This window comes from Panicum hallii, chromosome 1, assembly GCF_002211085.1.
Source record: "Panicum hallii strain FIL2 chromosome 1, PHallii_v3.1, whole genome shotgun sequence".
Classification (NCBI taxonomy): Eukaryota; Viridiplantae; Streptophyta; class Magnoliopsida; order Poales; family Poaceae; genus Panicum; species Panicum hallii.
In genome coordinates this window covers 29265750-29283286 of record NC_038042.1, presented here as the reverse complement: position 1 = coordinate 29283286, position 17537 = coordinate 29265750, and the positions used below count along the sequence as shown (strand labels likewise).

The window sequence follows — 17537 nt, the reverse complement described above, 5'->3', positions numbered from 1 at the left end:
AGGACTGCATTTACTGGGGATGATGTTCCAATAGGTGGTTCTGTAGAAACTACTGGGACGGACCCGTCGACTACTTCTGTAGGGGTTTTGACCATTGCCATGGCGGGTACCTCGCCGGGACATCCCACGCCCTCGGCTGGTGTGACCCCACCACCGGCAATGAGTACCGTGGTTGTAAAACTGAGACTTAAGAAGTTCGGCATGAAGAAATCCTCTCTGTGAGTGTAGCTCCTTGTTCATAATGTATCTTCTATTCTTTCGACTTGTTTGATGATATATCTGACTCTGCTTTGTTAGGACTTCGTCTGCTTTGGGGTTGGATGAGCCAGAGCCTATCTCGGCTACTCCAGCCCCAGAGCTGCCAGCCCCCGAGGATGAGGACGCAACGCTGCCCGACCCACCACCCCCCGAGACCTAGCAAATCAAATTCAGTGCTGGTGGTGGTGAACAAGTCGAGCCCACCAATGCCGCTCCTGTGGATGGCATAGGTAAGTGTCTGACCCCCTGTGGCTAACTGCTTAGATTGCAGGCTTCGTGTATTGAATGATTTTTCGACTTGCAGGTGCCCCGCAGCCATCAACTCAAGAGGCTGCGGGTACTTCTGGCCGCCCTGGAGCCCTGTTGATGTCTGGGAGAGGATTCAAGAACATCATCACCAAAGATCTGTTGGATGATCCTCTCCTCACGATTGATAACATGCGGTATTTCCACCAGATCTCCAAGGAGATGTACAAGTTTACCCTGGTAAGGCAGGACTGCTTTTCTGCCATTATGTTTTGTCGAGTTGTTTTGTCTTCTCAGTCTTCCCCCTTGTACAGGATGTGGCCAAACGCTCTCAAGAAAAATCTGAGAAGTTGAAAGCAGTTGAGAGTGGCCTCCAGGAGCTCCAAGCGAAGGATCGATGCATTGAGGAAGAACTCTGAAAGAACATTTATCTTCGCAAGGAGCTCGACAAGCTGAAGTAGGAGCGGTCACGGGAAACATGGCTGCTCAAGAACGACATCCGTAATCTTGAGAAGTCCAACTCTGAGCTCCAAGAACAGCTCAAGGAACAGAAAAAAGCGCATCAAGGCAAGTCCCTTCCTTGCTCAAGTATTTTCTCTAGCAGTTGGTCTTGTGTTCTGAAACATTGTCTTCACCGTAGAGGTTAAGTAACTCTTAACTTATAAAGAAAAGTTACTTATTGATGTGAAGAATATGCTGTATCGCCGTACAGATGATGTCGAGAAGCTGCAAAAGGTGATCGCCGATACTGAGCAGCAGTTCATCGAGTGCCTTCATCAGATCAAGATGCTAGGCGAAGAGAAGGAACAACACCAAAAAGAGCTGGAGGACCTAAGGGTGGCCGCCCAAAAGCTGGTTGAAGTGGTGGATCCACAGGAGGGCGGCGCAGCAGATGGGCGATCCCTACTGGATCAACTCCACGGAGCTCCGCAGAAAGTCCTCAGCTTCATCGTCAAGGCCCCCACCACATATGTTAGCCACGCCTTAGGTCTTGTGAAGTCATTTTGGCCTAAGGCTCAAGTAGAGGTACTCGCACAGGGTGTAGCTACGGACTGCTCTGAAGAGCAGTTCAGCGAGTACCTTCTAGAGGCCAGGCCTGTAGCTGAAAAAATAGTAGAGAGTAGAGAACAGGATTGAGTTATTGTAAAGACAATTACTCTTCTCCTTGTAATATATCTGTCAGTGCTGTCTATACTATCATTGCCTTGTGATTTCTAGATTGCCATCCACTTTCATAGGCTAAGTAGTAGACACTACCGCGGGTGCAATGACCCTAGGAGTAGTTGATATAGCTCCTCAAGTGAGCCCGTCAAACAAGTTAGATAGAATCCGATCGAGTGGATCTAACCTTTTAGGAAAAACGCGATCACCATCGCAACGACTATCATGCTCGTAGCAAGTAGTCGATACTACCCCAAGTGCAGCAACTCTGGGAGTAGTCGATATAGCTCCTCAAGTGAGCCCGTCAAACAAGTTAGATAGAATCCGATCGAGCAGATCTAACCTGTTTGGAAAAACACGATCACCATCACGACTACTATCATGCTCGTAGCAAGTAGTCGATACTACCCCGGGTGCAGCGACCCTGGGAGTAGTCGATATAGCTCCTCAAGTGAGCCCATCAAACAAGTTAGATTGAGTCCGATTGAGCGGATCTAGTCTGTTTGGAAAAACGCGATCATCATCACAATGACAGCTATGCTCATGGCAAGAAGTCGATTTATATAAAACTTGAACGTGACTATAGCCTCTGAATTTTAATAGAAAATTTACATTCCTGATTCTGTGGCACATGGCCTCCAAATTAAATCAGAAAGAAACAAGCCTTAGCACTCGAAGAACAGCTATCACTGCGTGTCTTATTATGGGTAAAACTTTCGTAGGTTCTGTACATTCCAGGAATTTGGGACGTCTTGGCCCTCAGGGTATTGTAGTCGATAAGATCCCGGTCTTGTAATCTGCTTGACGATGAACGGTCGTTCCCATCTCAAATTGAGTTGTTGCAATCCGGACTCATCTTGGATGCGGCGTAGGACCAAATCGCCTATACTGAATGACCGTTCTCTGATGTTGCGGTCGTGATATTATCGGATCCCCTGTAGGTATCGAGCTGACTGAACAACAGCAGTGCAGCGAGCCTCTTCGATAGAGTCTAGCTCTAGCTGCCTTGCTTCGTCCGTCTCGCCTTCATTGTACAGTTCAACACTTGGGGATTTCCACATGATGTCAGCCGGTAAGATTGCTTCGGAGCTGTAGACAAGAAAGAACGTTGTTTGTCCTATGGCTTTGAACGGCTGAGTCTGAGCCCCCAGACGACATGTGGCAACTCGTGTATCCACTTTCCGTCCTTCTTGCTGTTTTCATCGTAGAGTCTTTTCTTGAGGCCCTCGATTATCATGCCGTTTGCCCTCTCGACTTGACCATTGTCTCTTGGGTGTGCAACGAAGACGTATTTGACTTCAATGCACGCATTTTCACAGAACTCCCAGAACTGGTTAGCTGTGAAATTTGATCCTAGGTCTGTGATGATGGTATTCGGGAAGCCGAAGCGATGCAGGATGTCGGAGATGAAATCAACAACTCTGTCTGGTGTGAGCTTGGTTATCGGCTTGTACTCGATCCACTTGGTAAACTTATCGATAGCTACCAATGTGTGGGTAAAACCGCCTGGCGCCGTTGTAAATGGCCCAATCATATCCAGGCTCCAGCAGGCAAATGGCCAGGATGGCGGTGTGGTGATAAGATTGTGGGCAGGGACGTGAAATTGCTTGCTAAAGAATTGGCAGTTTTGGCATCTCCGCACTAGGTCTTCAGCGTCTGACACTGCGGTGGGCCACCAAAAACCAGCTCTGTATGCTTTCTCGACTAGTGTTCTTGAAGCTATGTGGTTGCCGCATTTCATGAGTACACCTGATCATGCGCCACGCCGGTAGAGTTTATTGTCGACTAGGACAAAACCTTTGCTTCTGCGCATGACACAAGCTGCCGCTACGCTTTTTGCGTCCATCCCTACTGGTAGTCTTTGGTCCCGGATGAAGTCGATGTAAGTTTCTCTCCAGCCCTCGCCAAGCATCATAACCTCCCGATCGGGCTTCTGAAGGCGAGTATCAATGGTTATCTGAGGTAAGGACTTGATGGATGGTTGCTTCAGCTCCTGGACGAAAACTCCCACTGGGACTGGTGTATGGGTGGATCCAAGCTTGGATAGTATATCCGCGCTGACATTGTGTTCCCGTATCACGTGATGAACCTCCAGTCCGGAAAATTTATTTTCCAGCTTGTGCACTTCTTGTACGTAGGCATCCAGCTGTGGCAGAACCAACCTGAATTATACCGGCTCAAGTACGCGAGTCCACTCCAGAGGGCTCCAACGTGCTTCAAACGGTATAATCCCTTGGCCTGTCGGGTAACGTCCCGATAAACCACCGAACACAGGATCAATAAGGTTACCTCACACGAAGGTGAGTCCAGAGATACAGTCACCATCATATTTTACATTACAGGGAATTACATTACAAGAGTTTCCAAAAGAAGTACGAAGTTTCAAATTTAGAGAAAACATTACAAATTGCTAAAGTTATGATTTTTGGCAGCGGAAAACATACGCGATGATTTACAATACGTCGTCAGGACAGATGTCACGCTAAGCCCTGGCACGACATCACTCGAGATCATCAGTGTTGGCCGGGGACGGATCCCATTCCACAGACCAACCATCTGGAAGAGCATAGGGCCAAGGCAGGGGAAGAGTAGGATCTTCAAAGACTATACTTGAAAAACATATAACTAGCAAGACTGAGTATACTAATACTCAGCAAGGCTTACCCGGGATTGGGTATACTTTAGCCCCTAACTAGACTCATGAAGGCATTGTAAAGGTTCTGGGTTTATTTTCAGCTAAAAAGCAACTAAGAGTATAACTTACTTTCAAATTTTAGCTTTCAGATTCTAGCTTGATTAGCCATTCTAGGTAAGCACCTATACTAAACAAGCAAGATAGATATTATCATCCATCAAGATTATTTCATCAACAATTACACTTTTTACTCTATGTGGTAAAAGGGATAAGCAGTCTCATTCATCGTGAGAGGCGGACGATTCCTGAATCAAAATTCAACCTTGCAAGGTAAACCTAACACACACGCTTGGGACATCCATAGAATGTTCTGAAGCAACCGTTTGCCTTTCATTCCGGATCGTGGGCAGGCCACCACAAGCGACTTGCAGGATCGTACGCACATCACTCGTGCAGGACATACGTCTGTAGCGCGACTACAAAATCCATATTCCTGTCTGCCATGCAGAACGTACTCCCACAGGTCGGTGCGTGAGAAAAACCAAATTAATCGAGTGGTGGGAGGTATGCCCACTCGCCGGGCCGATTGGTTACTAGGCTTACCGCTTTACCATATTTCGCGGCATGTGGCTAGTACTGTTCAAACGCTTAGCCACCACTACCACACATATCGACCTTATCAGCTTTTACCAAAACAGACAGGGTAAAACCTCAGGTCATGATACAGCACATGACCCTGTCCGTCATCCTTATATGGTTGCAGAATTGTAAACAAGCAACTCCTATATCGCGCGAGTGACAGGAAATCACCCGACTTCTACCGGCCTTATTAGCGGAGCATCTATCCGATAAGGACTCAGGAGCTTTACATTGGATTCCTACTATCCATGCATCTAGGGTTTCATTACACCTCCTAGACTTAATGCATAAGTATAGATAGATAGACATAGATTGCAGTGTAAATAAAGTAGTGGGTTATGTCCGGGGCTTGCCTTTACTGGTGGGGCTGAAGTCAGAAATGTCAATATCTTCCGAACTTTGGTTCGGGGCTTCAGTTAATTCCTTTGTAACGTTCATTTGGTCTTCAGAAACATCCTCTGCAGACTCCAGGGAGATCTCGTAGGTACCGTTGCCGAAGTAATCGTATCTGCATGCAATGCGACATGACATTCAAAGTGTGCATATGAAACTATCTTACTTCACAATACAGTTGCAATCCAGCATTCATATAACACACTATTCACATAACAACCAAAAAGATTTGAAGCTAAATTTAAATAGAGCTTTAGGTGGATAACTAATAAAGGTGGACAACTAATTAGAATCGGTTACTCGTTGAAGGTTACAATAGAGCCGATTGGAAACAACAGAGGTTTAGCTGATTGATGTGCTTAGGTCGCACCTAATAGAGGCGTGTCTATTGTTTAGCTTATTGATCTAGGGTTGTGTACTTTGGCCTGTGTAGTTGATTGAGAGGTGCATCGGTTTTCTAATTGATCGATGAAAGCATCGATTACTTTAGCAGAGGGATGATTCCTAAAGCAGTTGTGTCTTAACTGAGATGTGCTTAAGTGTTATCCTAGGTAACTAGGTGTAGTTCTATCGGCTCGACTACGTCAGCACAACCATTGAGTGACGTACAGCCGATTGGAGTGTGGTTGAAGGTATGTAACCGATAGTTATAGATAGCCGATCTCTCAGTCGATAAATCAGCTGATAGAAGTGTGTGGATAAGGATAGGAAAACTAAGGATTGATCGGCTATATTTAACCGATATGGGAAAACGACTAGAATCGGCTTGGATCGGCCGATAGCAAGAGTCCTAAGATTGTGTGTGCATCTCCGATACATCGACTATGTGCAGCCGCTGTAGGACAGAACAAAAGAGTGGTATCGGCGGTAGCCGATATTAGAAAGATAACAACCGTATCAGCTAACCAACCGATGGTAGAAACATATCAAAAGAAATGCATCGGTTGACAGTTGTTACACAGAAACATCATAGACTCAAAGGAAACGGATGCTTAGCGACTGAGCTGATAGCCGACGCTGAAGCATAGCTGCCGAGATGTATTAGCTGAGCAGCAGATACACACAAACTAACAGGGATCCTTTTACGAAAAGGATCTTAAGGAAACGGCAATCAAGACAAGGTTAAAGTCTTGATGGCAGGGATAAGAGCACTCATATGAAAGGATTAACTAAACATCACACATCTCTATTTAAGACATATATCCTATGATTACTTTTCAGCTATATCACATGCATATAACACAAGGTACAAGTAAATCATTCATTCCCTAATATTTAACCTAGACCACAAATCAAGACTTTCAATTCAAGAGCACAACATAAAACTTGTAAATGTTCACTGATTTGAAATAAAGAAAGCTTTGGAAATTTTACAAATAACATCCTAGAACTTTTTAAATTAAAGCAATTAAATCCCTGGTTGGGGAAAATAGATAACAGGAAGATAACGACGATATTCCGGCAAAGGAATCGCCAGCATAAAGAAGATTCAGTGAATCAGGGCAAACCTTGGGGTAGCCTTGGTTGTGAAGGAGAAGAACAGATGGAAAGTGAACTCCCACGGCGAACAAGATCAGCGATAAGATGAGTTCGACGATGACGATATTCCGTGGGTGACGAAGAAGTTTGCCAGGGAACTGTAGTGGGTGAAGAATAACAGGAGAGGTATTCCTCACGGTGATCCATGGCGACGATAATCGGCTTTGCCACGGCAACGATGTTCTGGCGAAGGGATCCAAAGAGGCTCGATAAGAGGGTTCACGAGCTTCCTCGAGGTGTCGTGGTCTTACTCGGACGATCGGTGAAGGGTAAGAGCTATTGGATGTCGCGGATCCCGGGGACGAGACGATAAAGCCGGATGGGTTCGCTATGCTGACTCCTCCGCGAACCTCAGGGTTTTCCTGCTCAGGGGTTAAACTCCTTCTGCTCACGCACGTGTGCCACTGAAACACGGCCGGCACACCCGCGTAGCTTCCTGCAGGACTGCCGTGCTTGATTACATCTCAAGTGCGCCGCTTCTACTTGCTCCTGTATCAACGGCCCCCAGCCTGCATGCGCGTGGCCCGTTGCCTTGCACGCGCATACGCCTGCGGAAACGAGCCGAGTCGGCCACCGGTAGAACACTCCGCTCGCATCCGCGGACGCGCCAGTCCAATTCCGCCCGGACCTCCGCCTTTGCTTTGCTGCTTCTCCTTCTGGCTCGCCTTGCCAAAAGCGTAGCCGCATCACTATCTGTGGCCTCCGCCGCCCCACGCTGAGCACTCGACGTGGTCGAACCCTGGAAGGAAACCCTGGACGCCATGCTATTTACAGGCAAGCTGTTGCCGAACCCGCCTCTGTTGCTCCTCTCTTCCCTTGCGTGTGCTTCTGCCGTACACACGTCCGCTCCTCGCTACTCCTCTTCCTGCTGCTGGGCACGCGCTCGCTTCGGCCTTGCCGCGTCGCAGGTCCCTCCGCGGCCGTCCTTGCCAAGTTACCGCCGTGCGCGGCCTCGTTGCCCTCCGTGCGGGTCTGCCCCGAGCCGCCACGCTTCAGCTCCATCCGCCAGCGTCGCGTGCTGCGGTCGCATCCGCGCCAGACCATCACCAGGTACACCCACGCACGGCCTCGCTATCTGCGCCGCATGCACCGCGCACGCCATCGCCCTGCGCTGCTAGTTCCTACGCACGCCATCACGCACGCTCGCCCTGCTCGCTCTGCTCGGGCCTGCGCGCGCCTGCACACGCCTCCCGTGCGCCCGCATCTGCGCGCTCCACGCCAGCTTACGCCGTCAGCACCGCTTGCTCGCGCTGCTGTTCCACACCTGCACTCGCACGCCCGAGCCGCGGCCAGCCCAGCTTCGCTCACGCGCACCGCTAGCGCTTGCGCCGCGCGCGTTCCTGCTCCACGCCTCCAGCACCCGCATCCGCGCGCTCTGCCAGCTCCTGCGCCTGCCGCGCGCGCTGCCCAGCGCCCGAGCCGTGCTCCGCCTGCGCGCCGCTCCAGCTCGACGCCGCCCGCACGCCCTCTCGCGCGCGCCTGCTCGGCCCGAGCCGCGCCGCACCGTGCCAGCTCGCGCGTGCCTACGCGCCCGGACGCCCGCCGCTCGGGGCTGCTCGCCTTCGCCCAGGCCCGCTCCAGCAACTGCCGCCCGCCCGGGCCGTCCCCGCTCCGCGTGAGCCGCAGCTTCCGCGCCACCTACGCGCGCGCCGAGCCGCGCTGCTGCCCACGCCGGCCAGCGCCGAGCCGCCGCGCTCCACCTGCGCCCAGCCCGCACTGCCGCGCCCCGCGCGCTGCTCGCCCAGCGCCCGCGTGGGGCCGCCCGCGCGCCGCCAGCCGCCGGCCGAGCCCACGCCAGCTTGCAGCAAGCAGAGGGAGGGAGGTAGGGAGGGGATAAGGGAGAGGGAGGTGTTACTGCCTGTGAAAGAAAAAGGGAACCAAGTAGAAGAAGAACAGAGAGAGAAGAAAGAGGAATGGATTTCCCCAAGGACTTATGCGCAATTTCAGAAAATTGCAGGGGTCTTTCTATAAAGCATAAATTTCACATCAATCTAAAACCCTAATGAAGAAATGCCCAAAACGAAAGTTGGAGAGTTTTTCAAAGTCTACAACATTGCTTTAGGGCTCAAGTTCAAAAACTCAAAACTTGTATCTTTACACGTGAAGTTTTGAACAAAAGTTGGATTTGAATTACTTTTGTCCTAAAGAGTGAAATTTTATAATATTCAGGACCTAAATGCAAGAATTTATGACACGTCATGATGACGGGATAGACAGGTCATAATGATCGGATAGACATGTCATAATGACTTGCACTTTTTACACTTTAGTCCTGAGTAATTTTGAAAGTTACTTTTGTAAATCAAATATTTGCATAAAAGGACTTGTACTTTTATAAAATTACATAAACACCCTTATTTTCACCACTTTACCTGAAATTTTTTACACACTTCAACATACACATTTCAAATGAAACTTTCAAATAAACATACATTTTCACAAGGGATAACATAGGAAAAACATGTTTACCAAAACCACCTTTCACTTATTTTGAAATTACCCTAATCCAAATACTTTTTGCAAAGACAACCCCAGGTTTTTCTGTAATTACAAAATACCCCTTTTTACTTGCACTTTAAATTTTCAAAAGCTTCACATAAACACACATGAGCTTTACGCTAACAAACACATACTTCACACTAACAAATTATATGCCTAGCTTACAAGTACATGAACTGTCACACCATTGTCTCCTTGTTGCAGTCCCACTCTTTGTTGACTTGCTGAACGACCAGAAGTGAATCGCCGTATACAAGTAGTCGCTTGATGCCTAGTGATATCGCCAAACGGAGCTCGTGAAGCAAGGCTTCATACTCGACTTCGTTATTGGATACCTCCCAAAGGATCTGGAGGACATACTTTAGTTGTTCGCATTTTGGGGAGATAAATAAGACTCCAGCACCTCCGCCATCAAGCTTAAGAGATCCATCGAAATACATGGTCCAGTGCTCTGGCTTGTCGACTGGAGTTGGAATTTGGTTCTCTCTCCACTCGGCTATAAAATCGACTAGAGCTTGAGACTTAATTGTAGTGCGTGGCTTGAAGTCAATCGATAGAGCCCCCAGTTCCACTGCCCACTTTGATATATGTCCCGTGGCGTCCGGATTGTGTAGAATATCCACCAATGGAAAATCCATAATCATAGTGATCTTGTACTCGTTGAAGTAATGGCATAGCATTCTTGATGTGATTAGTATTGCATATAGAAGTTTCTGAACTGCAGCGTATCGTACCTTAGATTCGGAGAGTATCTCGCTGATGAAGTACACGGGCCTCTGCACTCCAAATGCATGGCCCTCCTCGCTGCGCTCAATGACGATGGCACTGCTGATGACATGAGTTGTCACCGCAATATAGAGTAGTAGATCTTCTCTCGGCAGTGGTGCTGTGAGGACCAGGGGTGACTGTAGGTGTTGTTTCAGATCCTGCAGGGTCCGCTCGGCCTCTTCCGTCCACTGGAACTTCTCTTGGCGCTTCAGGAGTTTGAAGAAGGGTAGTCCTCTCTCCCCGAGTCGGGAGATGAACCTGTTCAGGGCTGCCATACATCCTGTTAGTTTATGCACATCCTTGATTGTGGCTGGAGTCTCCATGTCAGTGATGTCCATGATCTTCACAGGATTGGCTTCAATTCCCCGGTTGCTGACAATGAACCTGAGCAATTTCCCTCATGGCACTCCGAATACGCACTTTGTTGGGTTGAGCTTCCACCGAAACTTTCATAAGCTGTTGAACATTTCTTCCAAATCTGCAATCAGGTCCTCGGGATTCCTGGTCTTGATGACCACGTCATCCACATAGGCCTCAACATTCCGATGCAGCTGATCAGCGAAGCACATCTGAATTGCGCGTTGATAGGTTGCACCTGCGTTTTTCAACCCGAAAGACATAGTTTTGTAGGCATATGTCTTTATTTGATCTTCCTCCTTGAGCGTGATCTGGTGGTACCCCAAATAGCAGTCAAGGAAACAGAGGAGTACACAACCCGCCGTCGAGTCGACGACTTGATCGATGCGCGGTAGCCCGAAGTGGTCCTTTGGGTAATGCTTATTGAGATCGGTGTAGTCAACGCACATTGTCCATTCATTGTTCCTTTTCTTTACAAGAATAGGATTAGCTACCCACTCTGGATGGATTACTTCCTTAATGAAGCCAGATGCGAGGAGTTTAGCTATTTCCTTTTTGATTGCCTCTTGTTTGTCTTGAGCAAACCTGCGAAGGCGTTGCTTTTTGGGCACAGCTTGTGCATGTACATTTAGGCTATGCTCGATCAATTCACTGGGCACCCCTGGCATATCCGCTGGTTTCCATGCGAATATATCTCGGTTAGCCTGAAGGAAACTGACGAGCGCGACTTCCTATTTCTCACCTAAGCCAGCACCGATAACAGCGGTCTTAGATGAGTCGCCCTCCTGGAGCTGGATCATCTTGAGGGCCACGTCGCCAGTCGACTGGAAGCTCAACTTGCTTACCTTCCTCGTTGGGATTTCCAGCCCGGCTTGGGAGAGTTGTTGCGCGGCCGTGAGTACTTCTCCTGAAGCATCTGGCACACGTGTAGTCGAAGCATACTGGATGGTCTCCTGGTTGCAGTCATACGACTTCTTCACGTCACCTCGGAGAGGGAGTACCTGACTTCGTCCTGGCATCTTGAGAAGTAGATAAACATAGTGCGGCACTGCCATAAATTTGGCCAGTGTCGGCTTGCCCAGTATGGCATGATATGAAGATTCGAAGTTGGCAACTTCAAATTTGATGAACTCGGTACAGTAGTTCTCCCTCGTGCCGAAGATGACTGGAAGGACAACCGTGCCAAGTGGATGCGCTGTGTTGCCTGGGACAATGCCGTAGAAGGGAGACTTGCTTGGGACAAGCATGTCCGTTAAGTCCAAACCCATCTTTCTCAACGTGCTAGCGAAGAAGAGGTTGAGACCGCTTCCGCCGTCGATGAGTACTCTGATGAGCTTGACCTCTGCCACCACCGGGTCCAGGACCAGGGGGAATTTGTCGAGCTCCGAGAAGCTGGTCCATTGATCGTCTCGTGAGAACGAGATGGGGACCTCCGACCACCGGAGTGGTCGTGGTACCGCCGGCTCGACGGACATGATTTCTCGGAGTAGTAGTTTCTGGTCCCTCCTGGAACTGAACTCTTCGTCACCTTCGAAGATGACATTGTTGGTTTTAGAGGCATCTTGAAACTTCGCGTTGTGCGATTTGTCCCCTTGGTCGTCCTCTTTGGGCTCTTGGTCTGTTGGCTTGTTCTTCTTTGCATTGCTGGGATTGCTGAATGTCCTCCGGAGGTGGTAGCAATCAATTGCCACATGATTGGCACCTGGATGCCTTGGGCATTTCTTCTGCAAGAGCTTTTCGAACTGCTCCTGCGTTGTTGTCTTCCTGCCTCGTGAAGGACGATCCACAGTCGCGGCAAGGTCATCTGGCTTGCGCTTTCGGGATGAACCCGAGTAGTCCCACTGGCTCTTGTCAGTACGGTTGTCATTTGTGCGCCTCGGTTTGTTGTCATTGCGCCTTTGGAACCGCTCACGCATCTTCTCCTCTTGCTCGGACCAATCGTGCATCATGTCACGAAGTCCTGCAACAGTTTTTGGTCTGTTCCGCCCAAAGTCTCTATAGATGCCTGGGTTGGTGAGGCCATTGTAGAACCAGTCGATGATGTCCTCTTCTGAGATGTTCGCAATGGTGGCTTGTACGTCAAAGAAATGGCGCGTGTATGACCATAGGAGCTTGTTGCGTTCTTGTTTACACTGAGCAAGGTCATGAAGAGTACCTGCACGGGCGATCGTCCCCTGGAAGTTGTCGATAAAGACTTTCTTGAGCCGCTCCCAGGAGTCAATCGAGTTGCTGCTGAGGCTCTCCAGCCATGTGAGTGGTGCAGGGTCCAAAACCATCGGGAAGTAGACGACCTTGGTGATGTTGGAGCCTCCAGCGACTTCTATGGCGGTGGAGTAACATCGTAGCTATTGCTGAGGAGCTTGTTTGCCATCGTACTTGGTGATCCCAATTGGCTTGAAGCCCTCAGAGTACTTGTAACTGCTAAACCGTGCTGTGAACGCTGGAAAGCGATCACTGCAGTCGGTACCTTCTGGACCGACTACTTCACGCTCTCTGCATCTGGAATCAATTGTGGATCGCGCATCGCATCCTTCATTGATTTTCTAGCGCAGGTCTTCTTGAGGATTCCGATGGTTGGGATGATTAGGTTGTCGCGGGTTCACTACGTGAAAACATGTATATTGGTAACGGGCATAGATGACCTTTGGTCACGGGCAAACAGCCGTTACCGATCCGACGTTACAAATGATCGAACAAAGGTAACGGGCAACTGCCCGTTACTGATAACACGTGTTTGTAACGGGCATCTAACAAAGACCGTTACCAGATGTAGTTACCGGTCATCCTAAATGGCTGTTTCTCTGGGCCCACAGGGACTTTTTGTAACGGGCAGAGACACACAGCCCGTTACAGAACCCAAAGAAACGTAACGGTCTTTTGCATGCTACCCGTTACAAATACATTTTTCCACGTCTCCTTCTGGGCCCACTGGTCAGTATTTGTAACGGTCTGTAAGTAATGACCGTTACCTTTAAGAAGTATCCGTAACGTCCTTAAGCTAAGCCCGTTACAAATGTTACACGTAACGTGCCCTGAATCGGGGCCCGTTACCTTTGGACCATATCTGTAACGGTTCTTTCAGTATGTAACGTTCATTAGTTAACGCCCGTTACTCTCGGATCTCACTATGTATCGTGCTTTAGTTAACGCCCGTTACTCTCTGATCAGTTGTTGTAACGCACTTTAGTTAACGCCCGTTACCTATACGTAGGCCACCCCTACAGTAACCAGTTCTTTTCTGGCTGCATCCTGGAACCAGCCAGGATTTGGCAGCCACCAGCAAGTACACATCACAAACACATTCTCATCGCATATATACACAAGCAAGTAGATATCATGAATATACACAAGATCACATCATTCCTCATCAGACATGCAACAAGTTTGAAGCCCTGAATGCAACAAGTTTCAAGTGTGTGGCTAACAATGAACTCACGGTGCATCATAAATTTAGAAGGCACTATAGAAGTTGCCCTTTGGGTCGAGGGTCTCCTTAAGAATGAACTCGCACAGCATCTCCCGGACCGGCTTTAGATCTTCTATAGAAACTGTTAGGGCAGCGTTGAAATCCTGCAAAATACAATCATTATGAGCTCATACAAGTACAAATCAGTTTCTAAAATCAAATGAACAATATGAGCAGAGACAAGGCTGAGCAGTATATACTTACAGCAGCCTTTTTCATTATAGGTATGTCACCGACTAGTTTTAGCATATTGAATGCCACATAGAATCCACATAAAAAGGTCCCCGATGGCTGTTGAGCGCACTGCAAGAAGGTACCAATATGACAAGTTAATGCAGTAACCAAATAGGTAGGAAGGCACCATAAAAAAACCTCAATCTTACTTTAACATCTATCCTGTGCGTGAGTTTAGGTTTGGTTTTTGGCCTTTTCTTATTTGCTTTCATCATTTCTTCCATGCGCGCATCAAAGGCCCTGCATGATCAGCAATACCGATTAGAAACAGTAAGAGATCGATATTTCGTGAACAAAACCTACAATATACTGACCAGTTCACAATATGTCGGACGTCCGTGAACTTTCGACCGGGAAATAGTTTAGCAGAATCTAAATACCAAACCTCTTTGTACTTCATAGAGATGATCACTGTTACCCAGTGGCCACCGGTGTTGTAGGCACCCACCACATAGTCGTTCTTCATAGCATTTTTAATTGCTTGTGTTACAGTGCTAGGCTGGTGAGAAATCACTGTGGCGGTGAAAACCTGTGGGTCCAAAAACGCAACACTGCACTACATCTCTGCTGCATTCTGCATCATTTTCCTACAAATAATCCAATTGTTAGCATGCATGAACTTTGTGGTCAAAATTAAAGAAATATATTTTTTTGCTTTGAAGGGACTTACAATGTCCACAACCTCAAGAAGCTAACATCCAGAGCACCTAGGGTTATAAGGTCGTACACGTCATCGAATGCAATGTTTAACATTAAATCACCATCACCTTCAAAGTAGGCTTGAGGCACCTTTGCTGGAAAGCCAAGTTTATCCTTACTGTTTTCCATGACGTAAGCATGCAACCTGGCACAATTTGGTCCAGCAGCATCTAAATCCGCTTCTGACAACATAGGCACACCAGGCTTGTATTTTGGATTCTGTGTTGTCCAAATAGCGTTAACAAGCTCATCTTTAGGCAGAGGTTTCCTGGCCTCCTTCTCCTCCCGTGGTGACTGCTGCTCAGGCTGAGATTGGCTGCGCTCTCCCTCCTGTTGTAGAGGCTCCGGTTGTGGCTGATGCTTAGGCGGAGATTGCTGCTGCTGCTGCTGCTTCTCCTGCTGCTGCTGCTGCTGCTGCTGCTCCTTTTTTTTGCAGATCTGCTGCTGCTGCGGCTGAGCCTTCTCTTGCGGACGCTGAGCTGCAGTACCTGCATCTGATGCTGTACCCCTGCTACCTGATGCGGTTCCAGAGTTGGGCTGTCTCGTCCTGGGTGGTATAAGGATCCTATGCTTTGACCATTGGATCCTTGTACCGAGAGCCTCACCTAAGGTTGTTATCTCATCCCCCCCTACTGGCACAGGCAGACGGAAGTGACTCGTATTGGACCACACATAAGTAGGTTGCACCACTGCATACCCTTCCTGCACCGGTACACAATGGCAAGTCTCTTGATATGGATAGACAGTGGCTACTGCGAGCTCCAAGTTATGCCCGGTGCCATCCAAAAGGCTGCACTTGGTTGGCTCTGTCAGCTTATCTATTGTGTCCAGCATAGATGATCGACTGTCAGCTTCGTTCTCGTTGAATGGCCCATGGTCTTCCCCGCTGCCACGCACATCTTCTTCCGCACTAACACTCGCATCTTCTTGCTCGCTGCTACCGGTGTGTGTTGGTTGGGTAGGACACAAAGCATCCGGTATAACCACGCCTGCTTGTCTTAGCATGTTGATTACTCTGATGGCTGTTTCACCAACTATCTTTTCCTTCTCCGCATCAGACCTCTCCTTCGTCTTCTTCCTCTTCTTCCTGTACATTCCAGCAAACTCTTCACCAAACCCTTTACCCCAGCCAACTGAACTAGACACGCCTCGGACCCGACCTCGATGCTCTGGATTCTCAAGTGCCGCGGTGAGGATATCATTCTCCCTAACCCCAGTGAAAGAACCATCACTAGCCTTAGATGCAAGGTCTTTCACCTTATTTGCTAGCCCCACCACCGCAGGGTTACTGAATGTTATGTCCCCGCTTCCTTCACTAGTGCCTTCACTAGTGGTCATCCTCTTCGCCGCCCTTGCCCGCAGATATGACCTCGAACGTCCAGGAAATTGGTCCCAAGGGTTCTCTTTTCCTTCTCTAGCTAGCTTTGCATCCTCCTCCTCCCACTCTTTCCTTTTACCATGATAACCTTTTCTTCCCGTCTTGTGTGGCTTATTATGCAATGCTCTCTTATCTTTCATCTCCTGGCTCACTCGCTGAAAAAAAGGAGAATTGGTTTCCTGCACAAACACCTCCCAGTCTTCTGGCTTCAAAAAGCCATGCTTCTCAAAGGGAGACTCCTCCTGCCTCACATAATTTCTTCTTAAATGGGCCTTGAACCGCCGTTGCAAGGTTGCAATCTCTGACATAGCTGCCTTAATTGCCTTGTTGCGAACAGTTGGTTCCAGATTGGCTGGGTACTCTAGCTTTTCCAGCAATGCTTCGAATAGCTGTTCCTTCTCAACTGGTGACAGATCCTCAAGCTTCCTGTTGATTGACACCCTCTCCCGAGCAATGAGGCCACAGACCAATACAAATCTTTCCCTTGCAGCATCTGGGGTAGGCCAAAATTTTTCATCAAGTCCAGTTGCAGTCAACTTGTCTTCTGGCCATTTGGTTTGTGTCCTTGACCCGCGGGTTCGAGTACTACTCGCAGCAGTCTGCGCTGAGTGAGCCTGTGAAGAACGTTCACCGTCGTTGCGCTGTGATGATGCACTACTGTCACTACAGGAGTTTGTTGGTGTGGGAGACTGCATAGATGATATGTCAGGTTGTCAGTAGAGCAACATAAGCTAGACTAAAACTGTAAACCAAAAAAGCTAATATTACACTAGAAATCAGTACAAGTCCTAAATAAAATCAGCATAGACATACAGGTAAAATTTTACTTAGTATAGAGGTTGGGGATAGGTGCAAACCATTTTGACAGGGTGGAGCAATGCTTATGTATGAAGCAAGTTCCTTCAACTGCTTCCTTGTCCAACTTCAGATCCAATGAATTGTGGGTTCCATGTGTACATGCAACAAGAGAATAAAGCAATCACTTAGTATGATTATCACAGCAAAAAACAATGTACACTGTAAATAAGCTTCAAACAATTCCATGGCTGACTGAATGTGGCCATCAACAATCATCCATCAAAACCACAGTCCATCAAATAAAAATGAACTATTAAGGCATGCTCAACTAATGCAGGTAATTCCAGGAGAATAATTCTATGTGCATTGACTCTAAACAACAGCAAAGTAGCATATCTCCCTAATCGAACTTGACAGGAAGAGCACATTCGGTGGCCGAGCAGAGAGAGGGCGTTGGGGGTTGAAGC

The 17537-nt window shown here is 48.3% G+C and overlaps 1 protein-coding gene across 1 annotated transcript; it reads right to left on the bottom strand.

Annotated features, from left to right (window-relative positions):
• Positions 1–14751: 14751 nt before the first annotated feature.
• LOC112896727 lies at positions 14752–17162 on the bottom strand. Its single transcript, XM_025964841.1, has 4 exons — positions 17130–17162; positions 15648–16961; positions 14866–15113; positions 14752–14782 (listed from the first exon to the last, which is right to left on the bottom strand). The coding sequence occupies exons 1-4, from the start codon at positions 17130–17132 to the stop codon at positions 14752–14754; spliced, it is 1596 nt and encodes a 531-aa protein (XP_025820626.1). The 5' UTR covers positions 17133–17162.
• Between the last annotated feature and the right edge of the window lie 375 nt (positions 17163–17537).